This window comes from Rhinolophus hipposideros, assembly GCF_964194185.1.
Source record: "Rhinolophus hipposideros genome assembly, chromosome: 22".
NCBI lineage: Eukaryota > Metazoa > Chordata > Mammalia > Chiroptera > Rhinolophidae > Rhinolophus > Rhinolophus hipposideros.
In genome coordinates, this window is record NC_138068.1 from 40595181 (window position 1) to 40618488 (window position 23308).

The 23308-nt window shown below is 39.6% G+C and overlaps 1 protein-coding gene across 12 annotated transcripts in view; it reads right to left on the bottom strand.

Moving 5' to 3' along the window:
- Positions 1–23308, bottom strand: part of RALGAPA2 (Ral GTPase activating protein catalytic subunit alpha 2) — a gene marked incomplete at its 3' end in the record, with an annotated part of 326498 nt that overhangs the window by 108367 nt on the left and 194823 nt on the right. For 7 of the 12 annotated variants that reach the window (XM_081034222.1, XM_081034219.1, XM_081034218.1 and 4 more), the window contains 7 exons: positions 17786–17894; positions 13186–13296; positions 11757–11825; positions 11349–11486; positions 8379–8562; positions 3071–3842; positions 2168–2239 (listed from right to left, as the gene is read on the bottom strand). In XM_081034222.1, coding sequence (XP_080890348.1) covers positions 2168–2239; positions 3071–3842; positions 8379–8562; positions 11349–11486; positions 11757–11825; positions 13186–13296; positions 17786–17894 — 1455 coding nt within the window. Of the gene's footprint in view, positions 1–2167; positions 2240–3070; positions 3843–8351; positions 8563–11348; positions 11487–11756; positions 11935–13185; positions 13297–17785; positions 17895–23308 lie in introns of all 12 variants that reach the window. The other 5 variants (XM_081034221.1, XM_081034217.1, XM_081034216.1 and 2 more) reach the window with 2 other exon arrangements.

The following is a 23308-nucleotide window of genomic DNA, read 5'->3' on the forward strand; positions in this document are numbered from 1 at the left end:
TTCTTTCGGCAGCTCTCTCTATATATTTAGAAGTCCTCAGCATTTAATTTTCTCTATTCTATGTACTTTACATACATAAAAACAATCTCAGGTTTATCTGAAATGTTTCGATTTATTCTCCTTAAAGTCCAAGCTTTTTACATTGTAGCTACTCACAGGTCCTTAAATCCTCATTAATTCAATGTGGAAGCATAAGAGAGCTAAGTCCCAATGACTGCCTGACTGATGTAGGTGTGAGGAAAGGTGACCTTTAGCTGTAAACAGTCATCAAATTTCACGTCCTCCAAAATGTTAGCACCACAGAGAGCCTGCTCGGATGCAGACACTGTGTCTGGCCTTATTAGAGCCAGGCTTTTGAAATGATAATTAGCAACATCAACAGCACTTCATATCCATAAGCTGCATGGCGACTGCATGAAGGAGCAGGTAATTCAGGAACACACATACATAAAACCAACCATCTCCTCTCTCTGATTAGAATGTGTTTTTTCTTTCTTATTAGGAATAGACCAGAAGAGCTTAGTTTTCTTGTGCTGTCACATTTAAAAGCCAAACGAGGAAGAAACATGATTTTAACTTTCACCTTACCATGCAGTGGCAAGAAGCATTAATATTCAACAGGGGAGCTCAGTGTAATTTGTCTGTACAGTTGGCACATCATTTACATCTCTGCCAGCTTCACGGTATATAGATGGGAGTTGAAAAATAGCCTCTACTTTTCCTAAGAACATGTTAAGCAGGAACTATGCCTTGACAGCAGGGAGATAAATTGGTATCAGAAATAAATAGAAATATCCTAATTGAAAATTGAAGGACAAGGTATGTTACTTGCTAACAGACCAACACACGAGATAGTCTAGATTTCTCATAGCTAAAGAGTCCCTAATTTATTTCCATTTTTTCAAAAAAACCTTGAAAACACCCTTTACCATAAAATAAGTTGATACCTTTTTAGATGTCAAGAAGATACTAAATCCAGGAGTTGGGGTTTTAAGTGAAGTTTAATCAACGGGCAGAGGATTTGCCAATCAGCTTTCCAAAGCCGCATTTTACTGCAACAGCACCCCAGGGAGTTAATTCAATTGTACCTCATGCAACTAACGTGCATTAACACTCAACAAATTGGCGACAATTACAAGATACCAACGTATTCACTTAATACTAGGAAGCACAGAATAATTCAGCACATGCGTAAAAAGCTGAATTTGGAACCCAAGTGACTGCTTGTTTAATATTGTTGGGCAAGAGGGAGAGAAAAGTGAATCCCTGAGTCCTTCAGAAGAAATGCCTCTCAAAATTCCCACAGAGAATTTGATCTCTATTCCTCTAGAGAAAAAGCAGCACAATGACCACTGGGAAACTGAATATGATGAAGGGCAATGTGAGGAATAATGGCTTCGGGTTTTTCATCTCTAATGAGAGATCTAATGATATTCCTACAGGGAACAAAACAGGGAACAAAAGCTATTTTTCGTAAATGAGTTTTTGAAAAACTAAAGATTAAGTAAGCAGTTTGTTCAAGACTTTTGAACACTTGTTATGTACCAAGTATGACACACTTACTTCACTGAGATGTTTTTGGAAGCACACATTTCCCTAAATCAAAAACTAGTTGTGAGCCCATCTTTAGAATTGGTTCTAAGATTGTACAAAAAAGGGGTAAATCTAACAAAGCTTTGGAGAAGAAAGCTTACTTATTAAGAAGTCACTAATTACAACACCCTGATTTTAACCTCGCCAGCACCGTAGAGGAGAAACTACAGAATGTCAGTGCATGGGCACACAGCACCGGTTAAGAAGTCAGACTTGCTTCAAACAACACAGACTGCGCGATAATCATCGGCAGGTAAGGCTCTATTCCTCACCGGAAAAAGAGGTGGCCACAGAGATGAAATGAGAATGAATGTCCACTGGCTGCCGCATGAAAGGTCCTCAATCAAAGGCACAGATTAGGTGGGAGCACTGACCTTTTAGTGTAGCAAGCATATAAGTTATTTCTCAAGGGTAAAAATACCAAAAGGATGGCATGTGCAATGTCACCAGATTCTATGTTACAAAACTACCCTTGGGTGTCTCTGCAGGTGTTGGCATTTCTGCAGCTGTATTTATCATCTATGCACACACAAAGACAGACAGGAATAAAGTGGTTTGACACACTTTCACGTACCACTGACGGGAGTCTAGATTTTTCAGCTCTCTCAATAATTTTGAATTTTTCTTCAACAGATGGAAATTCTTCCTATAAAGAGAAAGGAAAGGAAGAAAAGTCATGTGATCACAGAATAATTTTGCCCTTTTCAGTCAATCAATTGATAAACTTACCTATTATTCATCCAACCACCCATTTACCCAACCATTGCCTACCTCATTCACAAAAGATCTGCAATTGAAGCCTACAGAATAAACTCCACTCTCCTTGAGACATTCAAAGGTATCAAAATTCTACTGCATCCCATTACTACCAAGTGACACTGGATGGCTCTGTGGTAAATGAATGTGTGACTTGTATATAGGTGCCTGTGTCTCTGTTTTCACTGTTGGCTCTGCTATGAATCTCTTTTCCCCCATCTCTGTCCTTTAAAACTCCACTCCACTGTCTGGGTCCAGCTCACATCCACCCCCATCCATGAAGTCTTCTCCACTGAACCACACTTCCCACTGGATTTAACTGCTCCTCTTGAACTCCTGTGTCATAATATCTTTCTTCGGAGTTGTATGTATCAAATCTACCTTCCTCAACAGAGCTAAGTAAAACTGCCTTCTTCATCTTTGTAGTCCAACTGCATCTTAACAAGGCATCGAAACAATAATGGGCAGAGCAATAATTAAAACACATGGAAAATGTTTGATACCCTTTAAAATATACAACAGATGTTTGGAATCAATGTGTGCAATCAGTACAGCACAGTTTCTAGCTTTAATTTAGCAGCAAAAAAAATACGCTGTAAATGCTAAAATAGAGAAAAATATCCATTTCTATTCTCTGCTTCCTCAACCCTAAAATGATAAAAACAGAACAATCACACAAAAATAACGGCAAGATAATTGAAGCTCTAGAGTGGATTGTTACCTTCTGTCCCAAGAATTCATTCCCAAGTCATCAAGCAACAACCTGCAAAAATAAAAGGGTCCTCGGGGCTCCACTGGTGAGGGCTGCTCTTGGCTGGTGACTCTCATGGCTGAATCAGAGTTACTCCTCTGAACATACTCGTCTTCTTGTGCATTCTGGCGTAAAATGACCTCGATGATTTCCTTTTCTTGGTCACGGTTCATTCCACATGGGGGTGGAGAAGGCTCATTTAGATTTAGCTGGGATGGTAAAAGGCATTCAGGACTTGTGCGGCCAATGTTTTCAAGTAATTTGTCAAGGACATCATCTGCCTCCTCAATTTGAGAAAACTCTCTCTGAGATCCAAAGGTTTGATGATGCCAGCCCGAAATCAGAAATGAAGGATTTCTGCTGTTGGGTGATAAGCAGACTTCCAAAGGTCCATATAAAACCTTCCCATCCCAAGAGTACTTCCCTGAGATATCCCTCACAATTACCCTCACATCAGAGAGGGCACCCACTAGTGAGCTGCCTCCCGGTCCTTCCGTGGGTATCTGAAGGTAGGAGATGAGGGTGCTGTCATTGAATACAAACAGCTGCAGGTTTGGGCTCCTGAACACCTCGGAGGAGAGCTCGGAGGCTTCCGCGTGCACGTTGTCATGGTTCTCACTGACCAGGCTGTGCAGCACGGCAGGGCCCCCACAGAGGGGGAAGTGTCCCAGGTGATTTACCAGGTGGGCCATCACCATTCGGGCAGTCAGAGGGATCAGCTCCAAACTTCGTCTCTTCCTCTCTATGAACAGCAGTAAAGAAACAAAGAGATAGTGGCAAATGAAGATTAAGACGGAACATCATCGATTTCAATCTGTACTTAGAATGTTTGATTTTTTTCAGTCAGGGAAACTTTTCACCTATCTTCTTTTTTGACACTAAGTCTATGTGAATTTAAAAGCACATTTTAAATAGACTGCTAAAAGAACCAACTTACATGAAGATTTCATTCTGAAAGGGACATTAAAAAATGTGTAGATAGAGCAAAATACAAGAGAAAGGTTGCTGTCCTTAAAAAAGGAGGTGGTTTCAGAGCTCTGAGATGTCAAAATCTACAGTTGGAGAGGACGGCAGAGTTGGATGGTTGGGGGCTAGAAGCTGGGGGCAGGTAGAAGGTGGGCCAGAGAGGTTACCTTGTTCCCTTCAGTGGGTTAAAGGTATACACCCATAGGGAATGAATCCAGCCTGTGACAGCTTAAACATATTTTAAGTAATCTGCTTTAAGATCGTTGTAAAATTTTAATTTTGTTCTTAGGGCATTTGAAATATTTAACAAAATCTGATGTATTAATAATTCATGGATTAGAATGTTAGATGGTTTCAGTTAGAATGCTTTAACTGAATTTGTAATTAATTTAATACCCGAAAGCAACTGATTTACAAAATTTTTAAGACTTCACATGTACAGAAAGATTTTGAAAATAGCATCTAAAAATGGGCCTTGTAAAATGTTTGCAGTATAAGGGCAAAGCAGATAAACTAAACCCGTAAATATGCATTGAAATGACTACTTAAGCTTGAGAGTAGTTAGGAGGATTTTAACCTACCATATTTATTTAAAAAGTTGTGCATTAATTTAGGAACACGTTACAATGACATCTTTTAATTTTAACAAAAAAAAATCACTAGATATTTAAATAAACTAAGATTTATAATTTGGGCTTAAATGTTTAGGAAATACTTGTTTTCTAAATTCACAACATGAAAATTAATTTTTCATGCTAAAGATCCTCCCTTTCAGACATTAAAAATCCAACTGACTCACTTATAAAATACCAATTTTATGATGTATAAATCCTAGAAAGAAACAAATCCTACAATCTAAGAAATTCTGTGTGACGACTGAGAACAAGTTTGTCCTGAATTTGTTTCTTAATTTTTTTGTTTTCAATGAACAAGAAATCATCTGTATTCAGGAATGAGAAATAAAAATTTCATATTAAACTTCATTTTTAGAAGCAAAGGAGGTCATCTATACTTGTCTCTGAAATTGAACTCTTCTTCCTGATCCTCATAGAGGTATGTATGATTTTCATACAGCTGAAAATTTAAAATATCTTAACTAATTCCCTTGATTTGCTTTTGTGTCCATATTAACTTTTCCAAAAGTTACAAATGTTTTTATTCATGCTTATGATTTCATATAAATATATACTCCATCAGAAATGCTAATGTCCCACACCACAAAGGTACAGCCAGCTGGGAGCTCCGGAGTCATAACATAAGACACTACGTGGTGATGACATGGTAGAGCAGGCTACGAAACTAACCATAAAGGTCCAATGTGATAAAGCCCAGGGCAGAAAGTAACAACTGGAAAAGCAACTTTCCTCTCATTTTACTTACATAGGTTGTGCTTTCAATTTGTGATAAATATAAATTTGTATTTTAATAAACATGTTTTAATTCTACAATGGGAACTTAACCTAGAGTCACACTAACCAAGTCATAAACCATGACACACCCAATTAAAAGCCCAAATATCTTTGGTACTGAAAAGTAAGGAAAGGGAATATTAATAAAATGAGAATTGCTCTTCCCTGGCAGACTTCGGCTGAATTAGCTGCGTGGGCATGTCCTGAAAAATAAAGAGGAAACCTAGGCTCCATTAATGAAAAAACTAAGCTCACGATTTCCACAAACTATGAAAAAAATATATTCTAAATATTTTATTTTTCTAAATTTATAGATGAAATATAAAAACAACAATTTTACGGATTTCTTTAACTTTTGGTGTTGTTTTTCTTTTTTTAAAGCTTTTCCTCTCCCTTCTTTTTAAGCATTTGGTATTAATGATGAAAAATTTGAACACGGGCTATTTATTGTACATGCAATTAATGGCTTTTCTTTGAGCTGGATCAGCAGTTACCTCAGTAGGTAGTTGAATGTGCTTCTTAATTGTAACTATTTGAAAGTAGTAATTACATCAAATAGTAGGTAATGGTCTATAAAAAAATCATTTGAAAATAATAGGTAATATATTGCTCATCAGAAACATTATCTGAGTAGAAATATTTTGGTTATGAATGAATTATGACATTAAGTGAAAACAAAAAACCTTCAACTATGAGCACATTTTATTTAACCTAAAATACATAAGTTATCATCTTTATCGTTCCTCATTATTGTTAACAAGGTGAAGTCCTCAGCAAGAGTGTCTGTGTGTGCCAATATGTTTCTAAGCTTCTTTGCTTTTTTATTTAGTTAAAATGTTAGTGAATATTGAAACCTTTTTGTCATAGAAGTTTAAACAATTATTTTTAGCATCCCAGAACTATGTTAGGGCAAGTTTGCATTAACACATTCTGGAGAATGAATATTCAAGTCAGAGTGTTGTACACTGAAATAAAAATGGTTCCAAAATATAAACGTGCATTTTCAGGTTTCTCCTTTTTCACTAACCTATAAATCTGCTATTTTCAAGTGATGAGTCATAATAGCAGTGAACCTATTTTTGGGATAGCCATGTGGGGTGAATGTAAATTAATGACTTTAGGAAAAAGTAAGTTAATTTTCTTATGAGACATGGACTACAAGGTAGGAAACAATAAAGAATACAGATCGAGGGTAATTTTATTTTTTAAAAAACATAGTTTGAATTTATAACTGTGGGAAAAAAAGTCAAGAAAAGATTACAGTTTAAAAGAACAGTGACTCCAGAAAAAGACAACTAAATGATTAAGCAAATGGAGGGCAACAAGAAGACAACATGTAAATGTATAACATAGTGTCCACCAGCAACACAAGTCAAAACGAGTCTACTGTACTCCTGCAAAATATCAGAGTAAATAAAATGATTAAATTTTAAATTGAAATTCCACCTCCATCACTTCTGACTTATATACCCTTTACCTCAATTTGCTCATCTATAAAATGGAGCTAAAACAAAGACTGGATGGATCCAGAGCCCTTGTTCCTGACTGGTGTCCCAACTCTGTCCTCTTCATCCACACCGCACGCACCCCCTTTCTCTCAGCCTGAACCACACTCCACACTCTGCAATCTCACAAGCACAGCCCCAAGCCCAGGCCCTCACCCAGCTAATGCCTGCTGCGCCTTTCCTTTCTCCACCAAAAGCTCCATAAGATGCATCTGTCTCGGAGTTCTGAATGATCATCCCCCAGGTCACTTGCTCATGCTATCTGGCCAAAACCAATTTTTCTGCCCAAAGTACACAACAAAACCTACAACCAAACATTCAGCTGGGAAAGAAAATGACTCCTGTTCTGTTCTCACCCTTCCTGGGCTTTCTGAAGACCTACCACTGCTGACCTTCCTGGGCTCCTTATCTGCCCTCTTCCTTCGATTTCCTAGAAATGATTCTTTCTTGGTTCTTTTCCCATTTTCTGGTGACATTCCCTGGTTCCATTTTCTTTACGGATGTTTTTACCCCCAGGGTTCCATTCTTGGGTCTACACACCCACTTTTATTTTTAAACTTTTAATTTTGAGACAATTGAAGATTCACATGCACTTGTTAGAAATAATACAGAGATATCCCAAATATCCTTCATCCCAAAGGTAACATCTTACATAGCTATGGTACCACATCACAGTCAGGAAACTGACATTGAAACAATTCATCAATATTCAGAGTTCACGAGTTTTACAGGCACTGATTTGTGTGTATGTATTTCTATGCAATTTTATCAGATATATGTATAGATGACATCCCCACATTTTGACTCACATTCCAGGGATAGGTTCCCATTATTTTGGAGAGAAGGGTGGTTGAGGAGTCCTGAGGATACCCACACACTCTAAAATAGCCCCTCTGCTGTGAGCAGAGCAATCCTCAAACTGTGGCATGCAAATTCCCATCTCTCTCTTCATGTTGCTCTTAGTCTGGAACAATATACCAGCTCCTTTCAAAGTCTGTCCATCCTTCTAAGTCTGGCTTAAGTCCTTCTCCATGGGAAGCCCCTGAAGTGCTGCTGGTCCACAAATGAGTCCTTCTCCATTAATCCTGTCTCTCCCATTAGATGTAAAGCTCCTTGGGGATATAAAATGAACTGTTTTTGTGGATCCCATGAATCTGAGACATATATATAGGTCCTCAATAATACAAAATTCACCTAAGGTGGGAAAAGAAAGGCAAGAAGAAGAAACAGACAAAAAGAAAAGAAACAAGGAAGGAAGAATTTGCTATCACAGAGGACTCTGGAAATCAGGATTTTAACAGTTATATTAAAAACACACACACACACAGCAAGCATGAATAAAAGGCGATAATCTTTTCTTTTCCTGCCTACCAGAATTAATATTTTGGAGAATCTCACCCTCTTCAACAGTAAGCAGGTTGCCCAATTCTGCTGATGAATGACACTGGACTGGCTCAGAATTCTTCACATTTGCCAATGGCAGGAAAGGGTCGTAATCTGAGGATGAAAGGTCAGCCAGAGACAATGTGTAGTGACTCTGTTGGGTATATGTGTTTGAGCCACAAACACAGCAGTGCAGAACCTGTGAAAAACAGAAGGGAATGTGTGCCATGGATATCACTAATCTGTTCCATGACAATTTGTCAAACTACAACAGCACTTAGGAAGTAGGTCTCCTGCTTGGTAATACTTGAAAACATCAAATCCTTTCCATTCTAAAATATTTTCTTGCTATTAGCAAGTTTATTTTGCTCTTTTCACATCAATGCCAATAAATATATTCTCAAGGCAAAACAAAAGCAAAAGTAAAACAGTGCCTGTATTTCACCATTCTGTGTGGTTGCACACACCTAAGTCCTGCTCCATCAGTCCACCAGAGGCAACACAAGTAGAAGAAACTAAATCAGGAGATGAAGGCTGGGATAAGCCACAAGATGAACAACCACCACCCATGGTGGCGGGTAGAATGAAAGCAGTGAGCACAGGCAGGTAGCATACTTCATAAACCGTTCATGAACTTGAATTGGTATAACTCACTACCCCAAGAATTGGAAGGGCTAATTTAATACAATTTTTTAAAGTATGATTAATGAAGTAAATTTAACACAAATTTTAAAAGTATTCTTATTTTCACAAGATCAGTTTCCTGAAAGCTTACTGGTTATTTACCAATTGTTGGTGACTGAAGATCTGTAAGCCATGCAAAAGCAAATCATCTTATGTATGCCAAAATGTATAAATTAGCTAATAATAACTGTACTAAATTTTACTTTCCGATCAGAAATTCAAGATAAATTAAAAAAATTATTTGTTATGAAAATCAAGGTAATACTTTAGAAACTAAAGAGGTATCTTTGGACTCAATGTACTTATACAAAGGCAATTCACTTTTAGATGACTAGCTTGGATTTGTCCACATGGCAGGAGGCTGTTTGGTCAGGCTGCACATCTTCCTTCTACTTGTGTGGCCTCTTGGGGACTGGAGAAGGATTTAGGGGTATGCAACTTTGTATACGGGTAAAAAGTACCAAGAACTGTAGTCAACAAAGGACAGCCACCCGGATATGTCCTCTTCCAAGCAGAAAAGCAGTGTAGGAAAATTATGGTAACTTTCTTAATAATATGAAAATTGAGCTTCTGTCATTGAGAGAATTAATTTCTATTAGTCAAATGCCATAAAAGTAAATGCAAATTAAAACCACAATGCAGTACCACTGCATACATACTAGGTAGCAAAGTGTTAGCACGACTGTGGAGCAGCTGCAACTCTCAGCTGGTGACAGTGTAAATCAGCACAACCGTTCTGGAAAATTACTTAGTGTTCACTACTGACGCAGAACATCCGTCTGCCAGCAACTCCATTCCTAGGTATACACCCGACAGAAATGCATACGTACATGTACCAAAGAACATACTAGAACAGAAAGTTCACAGAACTTTCTTTTTATGGCCCCAAACACTAAACTATCTAAGTTTCCATCAACAGTAGAATAGATAAATAAATCGTGGTGTACTTTCACTGTGTAATACTAAATAGCAATGAGAGTGAAAAATCTGTAACTAGGACATACTGCATGCTTCCATCTATATGAAGTTCTAAAAGAGACAAAAGGAATCTATGCTGTGGCAGGACAGTGGTTATCCCTGGCATGTTGTGGGGGCCGGGGACTAGATGGAGGCGCAGTGGGGCTTCTGGGACGCCAGGAACACGCTGTTTCTAGAGCTGGCGTCTGGTTTCACAGGTATGCCCACTTTGTGAAAATTCATCAAGCTCTCACTTATGATTGATGCAATTTTTTGGATGCACTTAAACTTCAATAGAAAGTTTCCTTTAGAAGTACGATAAAGCGTTATTCAATAAATTTGTGAATCATGTTAACTATGAGGTGACTTCTATCTTGGTAAAGAAATTTTAAGAGAGATCTTTTAAGAAAAGAAATGTTAGAAATGAGATAAATTTGAATGATTGTGGCTACTTTAATTGGTCAAGCGAAGCTTTATATAGGCTTATAAACCACAAGGATGACAGAAGTAACTAATTAATCCTAACATTGTTATTAAAAGTTTTGACCACTGAAGAAACCATTTAAAAATCCACATTACTTTTCAGTAGAATTTCAACCATGATTAGTTTTTTATTTTTTAATTTAATACATTTTAAAATAAAACAACAAAGTAATCAGTTAATGACTTGGAATCTTTTAACTATGTGTTATTAAAGGTTTGCTACTAAGAAAAATAAAAATAAAAACCAGAATTGTCCCTACATAATAGTAATTATTCAGTGGGCACACAAATGCTAAATAAATAAATAAGGATAGACTGCAAGGCCTACACAGAAGGATAGTATAAAGTGTCCAGAGCAAACACTACACCTAGTCATCAGTAGAGGATGAAATTCAAGTATTTTAAGTACTATGAAAATTATGAAGCTAATTATTTTGATGTGATATATTTCATTAATATCTTTTAAAGCAAAGAGATTACAAAGACCATTATACTTTTTTCTTCTTTTGAAAAACAGATTTTGTCAAACGAATACTGTGGATATTCCTACAATATAAATAGTTCTTTTTAAAATTAAGTAGACAGAGGCCATGTTCCATGAAAAATGAGGAATCCTGATCAAACTGCAGTTGTTTAGAGAGGACAGGCATGTATAAATGTGTGCGTCTTCCACTTGGCAATCATTGCTTCTCTACAATTATATCTGTTCTTTTTTCACTGCTTAAGTTTTTTGTTTCTTTCACCCTCCCCTGCCCTTTTCAGAAGAACATCGATAAACAAGTAAATGTATGAAACATATTTTGGTACTTCTCTGATGCTAAGTCCACACCCTACGTCCCTGCGACCCCGTTGGGGACTCACCCTGTAGATATAATCCAGCAAGGGGGCTCTGGATGAGGGCTGCTCGTCCAGCGCCGCTGTGGACACTGGGTGGAGAAGGGCATTCACCGGCAACGCCATGCACCAGTCCAGGAGGCAGAGTAGCAAAGACACAATAAACTGGAAGAGGAAACAGGCCTGCTATCTTATACTGCGTCTTTTAAACTTCACTACGGGTAATAACAAACAACAGAACTGTCCTTGCATAACAGTAATTATTCAATAGACACACAAATGCAAAAAGGATGAATGAATGAATGAGGTGTTCACAGGAGGGCCAATAGAGAAGGATATTATAGAGGGTATAAAGTATGTAATACTATTTATCATTCTGTCTCACATTTTTAAAAAAGCAAACTCTAGAGAAAACTTAGTCATTGTGCCACCTACCTTCTTATCTGTTTCCACTGAAGAGTACTCTGCACTTGGTAAAAGAAAAGCAATTGTGGCCACAAGGATCTGCATAAAAGACAAATCCCCAATCAAGTAGAGCATAGTAATAGTTTTGGAAGCCATATGATGAGTTCCAAGATGGTCTTGCAACTAAACCCAGCTTGGTGCCAACTCTCTAGAGGAAGGTGATAAAAAGCAAAGGGCCAGTTTAGAGACATGTGTTATCTTGAAAATCAGGAGAAGACAATTGGGACTATGCCCGATTTCCACTCCACTCTATTGGTGGTGAAATTGGGAACCCCAGAGAAAGGAATATTTCTCTCAGTAGTCATATAATTTCCATCTTCAGACTCCACACTTTTCATGATGAAAGCAAAAAAATACTTTCAAAAATAAAAATGAAAATGCTCCCACTTAATTTTCTTATAAATTACTCCAGGTCTACACCTGTGGTCCTGGTGTAAAAGCATCTCTTTCATTTTCAAAGGCATTCCTGTTTAAATGATAAATTGCATGGTTGCCCTAAATCCCAACTTTACATTTTGCAGCATCTTATATTTCTATGCCCAAAGCTCTACAAGTATTTCACTGTAGGTCACTTAAGGTTAAAAATCATTTGTGATTTTTCATGTATCTCTGAGAGAACAAAGTGATCTCACTGGTGAAATTTATCTAGGGCTGAGAGAAAATAAATCAATATTACTCTCTCCCTGCAATACCACACGGAGACAAACCAAATTTCCTTGCAGTTACAACTGATGTATAAAGAATAGGGCATGTTTTTAAAAAGTACAGCTATAAAAACTGGCAGAATGGATGTGCTTTACCACCAGGCACCTACAGGGGTGAGGGTACCTGCTTCTGTATAAGCAAGCACCCACAAATGTAACTAACCTCTAGGATATTATCACTGAGATGATTCTTCCTGTTACTTCTGTCCCTCTGCTCCACGAATTACCTTCACAGAGGGTATTATAGCAGTAATCTCATTACAGCTGGGTAATCACGCTATGGCAGAAAGCATGGGCTTCAGTCTGGGAGAGATTCCTATTTTACACAACAGTCCGCCCTCCCAGACACACACACACAGAAGGCATCATAACCAGCTGCCTACTCCTTGTTGGCACCATCCAAATTACTCTGGATGAATGAAGCCCAATCTACAAAAGGTCTCTTTGTTACAGTCCTATCGGCCTTTCAAACTACCCAAGTGTAATACTCTGCCCTGGAACAGTGGTGGCTTCTTCACATAATGCCTAAAATCACAGCTGAGAAGAACAGTGCAATTCAATATTAAAACAAGTGTCTCATATGGCAATTTAATAGTCAATTCTCTAACAATTATTTGAGTATCTATAATTAATTAAATATTAAACATAATAAAAAGGAAATGCTTATATTTTAGCATTACAGGAAAAAAACTTACTTCTGCAATTTTCAGAGGCAGAGGGGTTTCAAACATCTGAAGCTTCTCCCAGTAGGAAACCAGCAGCTGAAGAACGTCACACGCTGCCTGTGCCACGACTTTGTTAGGAAACTATGAAAGGAAAACATCTCCAAGCTAAATAACCTAACTTAACATGTACACCATTCCTAAGGAATAACAAAACAGGTATTTCTTTCCAGCTCCATTTAGAGATCATTTCCTTATTTTGCATTAAATTTGTGAAAAAATGCGTCCTACTACCAAACAGCTTATACATGATCACCATTCAATAACTGCCTCTTGTCTAGACTATTACTAGCTGCATTAATTTACATATCATTCTATAGAAACAAGTATCTATTATTAAATCATTTGCAAATTAAAACCGTAATTTCAAATGCCCTAAGATAACATAAATCATATTTTTAACTATTAGAGGAAATTAAAATGCAGTGCATTATTGAGTATCCCCTGTGCGTGAACCTTTGACAAGACTTTTATTCATTTTAGCATTGAAAAATCTTCACTAATAGCTCTGTGAGGTAGATGTTATCAGCACTTTACACACGGAAAAGCAGAGATGGATCAAATGACTTTCTTTCCTATGAAATTAAACTTAACCAACATGTATGTGTAACATAAGGAATGTGAAAAATCTGGGAGTATGAGCACATGATTCACAAATTATGGTGTAAGCAATTACTTTGAACATGTTCTCTGAGCCTGCGTGTGTCCAAGGTCTCTGGCTGCTTCCATTTCTTATGGGATGGCATACAAAGGGGGCACCTAAAAGGACTGATGGCTAAGGCTTCAGGAAAGGTAGGACGACACCTTGTCCTTCTCTCCCCATCCGGGACCTTGGGCTACACTGCTATCCAAACCTCAGTAACTAGAGCAGAAAAGTTTGTCACGGGTTCTGTGTCCCTGTCAGGGAAAACGCTTGGATATGTTGCTTAGTTATTTCCATACCAGGAGCTCCAAGTCACATGAAGCACATACCAGTTGACCTGGGTACCACACATACAACATTTATCACCTCAGTGGCTAATGCAGGGGATAAGGAAGGTGAGGGAAATGTGATTCATTTTAATTCTACAGAATAAATAGTTACTGACTACCCCTTCCTGACCAGTGTAAGGTAAAACAAGGGCGATGGCATCTGTACTCAGATGCCATCGGATGACCTCAAAGTCTGGGCCTTAGATGACCTGATTCTTATGTCTTTTCATCCCACACTCTGGTTTGTTTCTGCCCCAGGACCTTTACACGTGCTCCTTGTCTGCCTGGTCTGCACTCTCTAGGTCTGCATTTGGCTAATGCTGCCACATCTCTCAGATCATGGCACTAAAAGTCATCTCTTTGGTGAGGCCACCATACCCATCCAAAGAAGTGGCAGCCCACCCTCTCCAGCTCTTCAGTTTCATACTGTTCCCGTTATAGTTGATTTATGGCATTAAGGGCTGTGAGAGCTGATCTTTTATGTTTGTCTGCTTGTTCTTTTTCATTTATTTTCCTGCATCTTGTTGGTCATTGTTATTCTAATGCCTAGCATTGCCCCCTGAGGGGAAATGCATGGTGTGTTTGAGGTAAAGATGGAACCTGGAGGGAGTGGAAGAATATGAGTGACACTGGGTGTGTTTCTGCTGCATCACAGTAGTCAACTCATGGAGTAGAAACAAGGATGGCATGGCTAGCCTCACTTCCAGAAACTGAAAACAGACAAGAGGACAGTGACGAAAGAGACCTATGGCAGGGAAGACAAAGGGCTGTGGGCAGAGAGGGATGAGGCGTGAGACAGAGTGGGGCAGAGAAGGCATCGTGGACGGGGGAAGAGATGAGCTGAGCCTGGAAGAATGCAGAGGGAGTTCCCTTTCCGGCAGTGGACAGCAGAGCACGGGCACTGAGGGCTGCAGGTGGGGTGGTATTACTGTGTGGAATGGCAGAGATGAAATACATCATACTCACTCACCCACCCAATACATATTCATGGAGTACTGACAACATGCCAGCATTGAATTAAAAGCATAAGGCACAAGATGAGCAGGGGAGATATAGCTCCTCTGAAGGAACTGACAGCGTCGTGGAGCAGGCAGGGACCCATTTCTGTATGTCCCCAGACGCCATGCCCAGTACTCTAGTCTGTGGGTCACATGGTCAGGCCTGTATGTAGACTGATCTGTTTGGCAGCAGAATGGAGGGCAGATCTGCGAGGTCCAGACTAGGGCCAGTGGGGTGGTGGGGCAAGTGGCTCAGGTACTGGCAGAGGGAGCCAGCTGTGTGAAGGATGGCCCCAGGGCAGCAGGTATGATAGAGTGAAGGGCATTCAGGACTCTGACTGGAAATGGTAGTGGGGCAAGGAGGGGAGAAACTCCATGATGTCCCCTGAGATGGGGCAAAAGAAGGAGCAGCAGGTGGGGCTGAGGGGGAATCTCAGTTCAGGCCTCCTCTCACTGTGCCAGGACACCCCTGACAGAGTAAGGGCTCATTACACGGCAGGTACTTTTTTTTTCTGTTGCCTTGTTTTCTCATAATTATATAAAAATTACAGAACATTTTGAAAATTTGTAGAAGTACAAAGAAAAGGTATAAGTCCTCATATCCTCTTGTTATAAATTTCCATCTCTCTTCTATACTACACAGAACCGTATGTGGTAGAAGGCTAGATATATACACATGTATATCTGTACATCTTATTCATTCTAAGGTACCATCAAATTATTAACAGCTTTGCTAGGAAACAGGTAGGGGTGGGGGAACCACATTACACTAAATCTACATTGCTAGATTTAATTAAAATTTGAAAAACATTTTAAAATTGAAAAAATAAGATATTAAAAAATCACTTGGAATCTACATAGGTATACAACTGATATCCAACTTTTCCACTTTACTATGAGAATATTTCTCCATGGCTTTGGGAATCGGGGTAGTCTCTTGCACACCACAGTTGTGCAAAAGCCCAGATGTGGGTCCAGAGTGTCCTGGGTTTGACCCTGACAAGCTCCTTCATTCCCAATAAGCTCATTTTCCTCATCTGTAAAGGAGAGGTGGCAATAACCCTTTACCTCATAGGGTAGTTCTAAGGCTTAAACACAATGACAAAGGTCAGGGGTCAGCACCCTGCTCAGGCCAGAGGAAGCACTCCTAAGTGATATCTTGGTTTGATCAATTTTCCATTCCTCTCCATAGGGATTAGCAGCAAGCGTTCTCCCAGCTCTTGTGATATAATCGGCACCCCCAAATGTTGTGGAGGAGAGAAGGGGAGGGCGAGATGACAGAGTGGGGTGGTCAGAGGGCACACTTAGGGAACAGAAGGCTTCGAGTTTGGTCAGGAAGAGGGGTGGGTGAGGATGGCTGCCATGAAATCAGACTGCAAAGGAAGGCAGGGGCCAGACCAGAGGGCCAGATGCTGAGCCATGGGCAGGGGACAGCCCTGGCTGGTTATCCTGTGGGCTGAAACACAAAAGGTGGCACAGGGGCCGTTGATGGCCTGGTGATGAGGTCCCAAGCATCAGCTGCAACTGCTGTTACTATTGTATCAGCATGTGGCAGGCAGCAGAGCATGGGACGCAAGAGCCTGGGCGTTGGTGTCAGATGGACAGTTCAGGATTTGAACTTTGGTTCAGTCAGGTCGTTGCTCTAGAGACCAGAAAAAGTTCTGTAACTCTCCTACACCTCAGTTCCTCCATTGTAAAAAGGGACAATTACGCCATAACTGAGAACCTCCACCAGCCCTCAGCACAGTACCCGGCAGGGCTAGGTACTCACTGATTCTGGAGGTGGACTAACAGCAACACTAATTATTACCACCATGTGTAAGCAGGAGCCGGGAAAGGACCCAGTGGGATTTGAGGTCTGGTTTAGGAAGCAGCCTAACAGGACGTATAAAAGCTGAGTTTTGTCTTTAATGTCACACAGATCTGCCCTCAGTGCTGGTTCCATCACTTATGCTGAATGGCTGTGGGCTCCCGACCTGATTTCCCTGGGCCTTGCTTTCCTTGGGAGTGACACAGGGATTGCAACATCGACCTTGCAGAGCCCTTTGCGAAGGTAAACAAAAGTACTTAGCGATTTTACCATGAATCTGGCCCAGTGTGAGTGCCCCGTAAATGGTAGCTCTTGTTCTCATTAACAAAGCAAAGGAAGAAAGACATCCTAATGTGCCCAAGGCCCCTCTGGACAGTGAGCACTCACTCAGGGCCACTAACCGGGGCTGTCAGGTCTATCCCAATCCTGCCGAAGAGACCAGGGCATAAAATCCCTTTTTTCTTTTTTGTCATTCTCACCAACAGGTGACAGGTGTCCTGCTTGCCACAGAAGCTGCCCAGCCAATAGAGGAACCCAATTTGGCCACTGGGCTTGGTCCAAGAATGCTGAGGCTATGGGTGGCAAGGCTGCAGCTGCCAGTGGGGAAGCAGCCATTGGTAGCCTCTCCTGGGAACCTCACAGAACATTCAACATGGCTCTCAGTAAAGGAATTTCTGAATTAAAACCTCTTGGTAATATAAGGGAAAATAAAGATGGCGCTAATTCAAATGAAAACTGGTTGAAAACCTGAAATACAGCTTAATGTCAAATGTACATCATAAATTGGTAATACCTTCAAAGTGACACCTATCACATTGATGGCCTCTTTCAGCTGAGGATGGCTTGTACACTGTGCAAGTTCTTCACATATCCAGACCCCGAGGGAGCAAATGGCAATGCATCTTTTGAAAAAGAAGGGAAAGAAGGAACACTCTTATGCAATTTAATGTTTTAAATTCAATTCCATGAACGAATTTTCTTGGTATTTTCAAATGACAAAATATTTTAAATCTTTTTTACAAAGTAGCAAAAAATTACAGATACATCAACAGAATGCTTTCTTAGAAAAAAGATAAGGTACCTCAATAGGCCAGTTTTCAGGGCAAACAGAAATATTGATAATGGTTATTAATTAAATATTCAATTAAATAAATGGTATATTATCTGTGTCACAGCCCACATATCACTTATTTTTGCAGAAACTAATTTTTTATTACATTTTATTGCTTTAAGGTATTTTTGAGGAATAAAAAACATGAATCTTAGAAAATTGTTTGAAATTGAGTTTGTAATTGTTTTCCTTATAATAAAATACACAACACCTACCACAAACAGAAGACAAATCCTATATTTTATTATAAAGAATTTCTGAATACAACTTTCAAAATAAGTTTCACTGTTTCTTTCTTTTAAACAGTATGTTAAAACACAATAATCTGAGCTGCACAGTTCTTTAAACATTACCTTTCTCAATTATAAATCAATTTGAAATGTTAATTCTCTGAAATTGATATACTCCACTATCTCTTTCAATAATCAAAGTCATATTCCTGTTAATTTTTTTCTGAATGCTTATATATAAAACTAAAATACTTGCTCCCAAATCTACCCACTTTCAGGAATAAAAGGGGATTCAAACCACTACTTGGAACCCGACGTTAGTTGTAATATGTATATGTTGTTCTTTGTAATAAGAGGTCACATCTAGCACATTCAAACTAGACATACTGCTCAGCTCGCCATACTGAAAGTTCCTTTGTATTCAATACAATTCAACAACTAAAATCAATATATTTTGAGGTTTTAACACCACTACATTTCACTGGATTCTCACCTTTTAAAATTAGCATAATAGACTAAGTACATCAGAACAAGCATATTAAAAACCCTTTGGAAACTGTGTTGCCTTCTACCAAAATTCACTCAGTGAAAGCAGTGCAAGTCAGTTGACAAGGTGTGCCAGGCCTTTTTTGTTTCTCTAACACCCACATTACACAGGAGTTCCACAGGATTCTAAGCCTTGACATTCCTTACTGTATAGAATTGTCTAAATTTATCTCTTCTCTTGCTTAATGCCTATGCTTATTCTCAATTTAGAAAATGTACTTTGTATTCTTAGTTTGCATGTACTCTACATTCCCATGTATGTACTCTACATTCTTTCGAAAAGCCTCTGTTTTTTCCCAGCTTTTCCCAGTTCGACCCACTAAAATTTATACAACTTGAAATTATATTTAAAAATCCTATTTTTTTTTACTATTTTAAGAGCCTCTCTTCCTTTGCGTGCGTGTGTGTATGAATACACACTTTTTGTTTTTCTTTACAACCCATTAACCTATTTGTTAAATGTAATTTGTTAAGAGCAAAGATCTCTCATTTCTAGGAACACCTGCATTACTTTGGAAGTACAGTAGTACCTCGGTTTTCGAACATCTCTGTTGACGAACATTTTGGTTTATGAATGCCGTAAACCAGAAGTAAATACTTCGGTTTTCGAACACGCCTCGGAAATCCAATATGTCACACGGCTTCCCCTGAGTGCAAGATCCTGAGGCCTAGCTATTGGCTGTTTTCGAACGTTTCAGAGCTCGTAGATTACGTTAGAAAACCAAGGTACCACTGTGTTAGTTTGCATCATGGAGAACATTTGTGACCATAAAATGATTTTACAATCTAAACTACTATCACTTGCTTTGAGTTTTAAGCCACACTAGCTTATAATAGCTTTTCCATGCTATTGTCTCTCTTTGACATTTATCATTTAACATTCACATTTAGCATCTTCCAATTCTAATACTCTCAATTATTCCTCATGCCTTGGCGCTCCTGTCTATGAAGATTCTCTGCATCCCAAGTATGTCCTTTATAATCCCCAATGAGTTTTATCTATCAAGATTCTTTTTATGGCTAATGGCAATGCTACCTCCACTCTCACTCTGTATTCTAACACACTCTCTTGTACTGTTTGCTACTATGATATGTCATACCACTCCAATTTATATAACAAAAACTTTTTATTTTTTCTTAATTTTTCTAAATTATTATCATTCACAATTTTAACAATATTCTCTGTTAATTCTCTATTTATTTGAAATCTTGATCATATTTCAGTCTGTTTGCTTACCTACATTTACTAGCTCTTAATTTCATTGTCACTTTTCTACACAACTAAGAAAGACTGACCATATTGTACATACTTCTATTCCATTTTTAACTCCACAGAAATTTGGCTTTCTCCACTGAAGAAAAAGGGTTTGAAAAAAAGGTATTGCCAATACTTGTTGCAGGATTGAATGTGGTGGATTATGGGAAAAGGAGAAATCAAGGATTTTTCCCAAGCTTCCAGATTGAAAATCTAGGTAGACAATGGTGCCACTGAGATGAAGTTTGAGGGACAGTCAGCAGGCTCAAGCGTTCAGTTATGGTTGTGTTAAGTCTAGATATGTTAAGGCATCCAAGTTGAGATATCATGTAAGCAATTTTATATATAAACCTGAATATATAAGGGGTTCATAGAAGGGACCAAGTAAATAAATTCAGTATCACCAGCTAGTAGGTGGTATTTAAAGCCTGGTTAGAATGAGTAAGAACACCTAGAAAGTCACGGAGTGAGAAGAGGACCAGTCCTAAGCCTCGAGTCACTCAAACATTCAAAGGTTAGGTAGAGGAGCGAGACAGGAAAGGAACAGCTAATAGTAACGTAGAAACAAAACCAGAAGCTTATGTTTTAAGAAACTGGCATTGTTCAGAAAGAGACTAAAGACAGACAAACTTCAGAATTAGTAAGATAAGCATGCATATTAAAATTTCTAAGGTAACATCTCTAAAAGAACTTAGAGGGTCTATGACTTCTAAAAAACAGAGGTAATAAATGGAATGTGAAAAAAAATTAATCTGAAAGAAAGAAAAAAAGGATAGAAGGGAGGGAGGGAGGAAAAAGAGAGAAAAGGAAGGAAGGTAAGAAGGGAGGGGAAGGAAGGAAGAAAGAAGAAAGGAGGAAAGAGGAAAGGAAGAAAAAAGGAATGATAGGAAGGAAGAACAGAAGGGAGGAAGGAATAAAGAAAGAAAAGGAGAGGGGCAAAAATGAAGGCAAGAAAACGGAGAAAATGAAACACTGAGAAGGGACAATAACAAAGTATAAAATAAGATAAAAGAAATACAGTAATTGCAATAAATGTAAATAAACTAAAACTTCAATTAAAAAAATGAAGATCATACAGGACAAATATAAAATCAAGTACCTACAGTTTTTGCAAAAACATTTAAAAGAGGATATAGAGATTTCAGCTTTCAAGATGGCAGATTAGGTAAATGCTATCTATGCCCACTGCATCCCAGGATCAAACCAAACTTACAAATCAATTATGTAACAATCAACCTCAAGACTCATCTGAAGACTAGCCGAACAGAAAGAACCCTTATAACTAAGGATATAAAGAAGAGGCCACATCGAGACTGGTAGGAGGGGGTGGAGAGGTGAAAACAGGCTGACCCCAAACTCACATACGGTGGTTGAACACTAGGAGGGACACCTCGGTGGAGAAGATCCCCCCTAGAAGAGGGAGGGTTCCCAGCCCCATACCAGCCTCCCCAGTCCATGGGTCCTATGTTTAGAAGAGAGGTTTCCAAAACATCTGGCAGTGAAAATCAGCAAGGACTCTATCTGCCCATCCAGTGAGACGGAAGGTGGCTGGAAATGCAGACGCCCATTTAAAAGGCCCACACACAAACTCACTTGTTTGCAAGTATCACCTGGTCTCCAGTGGAGGAGCAGCAACTCAAGAGGTGCCGGAGACATACAGGTAAAGACTGAGTTGTGTGACTTTGGTACAAGGGTTGGAGGGACAGCAGCCATTATTCCTGTGTAGAGCCTGCCTCACGTGTAGCCTACAAGAGGGCGCTATCATTTCTATGTTAAACCCTTCCTCAAAAGGCCAAATCTGAAACTGTACTGGTCTGGTAAAACCCGTACATGAGTACCGCCCTGGTGACACCCTGGGTCTCTAACTGGCAGTACTGCATCACCCAGAGCACTTTCAGCTACTAAGAGGTTGGCCCCGCCCGAAAAGCTGTGGAAACCTTTTACAGCAGTGGATGCCCGAGGTCACCCAAGGAACTTTTGGTGGTAGACAGTGAGCCACAACTAGGGCTGCAGCCTCTCTTGGGTGGCTCTTGGGAACCTGCAGGCCCAAGGCAAGTAGCAGCTAGCCACTGTGTTCTCAGGGCGTTTTGCAAGGTGGTCACAGGCCAGGCACTGGCACAAAAGCTGAATCTGCATTAACCTTGTAAAAGCCACTGGCCACACCGTGTGACTCCCCAGGACCCCGCCCTACCCAGCTAGTGCTTCATCGCCGAAGGAACTCTCAACACAAGGTCAACTAGCCCAGCCAGTGCACCTAAGAAGGCTTTCAACAGCAGAGCTGTACAGGCAACCAGCAGGCGGCAATAATCCTAGGGGGCACTGGGCCTTTGGATAAGCAGCCCCAGGCCTTACTGGTGGCAACCAGCCTCGGTTCACAGCGAGGCCACTCCCACATACCTCCCAGTCCAGCACACACAGCAGCCAACAACATATAGCTTTGTAGCTCCTACCAGGTAGCCATGGACCAGTCACAGGCAAGGCTGACTTTGACTTGCATGGGAGCCTCTCTCAAAAGACACCAGAAACAACAAACTTAGAGGCAAGATTCAGACCATACCAAAGTACTAACTGGTTAGCCCCACAAGCAGCAAACCCAAAAGGGGACCTCATGGCACAAGAACCTACAGGGTGAAGCCTCCTCTGACGGGTCAGCTGCCACATAGCAGCTCATACACTGCGGGTGTAGCCAATTCTCACAGTCAGTCAGTCTGGGAGTCAATTCCAACTGCTGAAGTGCCAAAGCAATCAAGGCTCAACTGTAACAGGAGAACACACACAACACACTCAAGGGACACTCCTGGAACACACACAGAGGAGATCAGGGAGATTTTGCCACTGGACCACATAGGACACATACTACATAAGGTCACCCAGCAAATACTGACAGACATAGGAGATCTGCCTAATACATAGAAACAAATAGAGAGGCAGTCAGAATGAGGAAACAATGAAACGTGTCAAATAAAGGAACAGGAAAAATCTAAAAACAGCACTAAAAGAAATGGAGGCAACCAACCTACCAGAGACAGAGTTTAAAACACTGGTTATAAGAATGCTTAAAGAACTTAGTGAGAATTTCAAAAATGAGACAGTAAGCATAAAGGACATAGAGCCAAAAAAAAAAGAACCAGTCAGAAATAAAGAATACAGTAATTGAAATGAAGAATACACCAG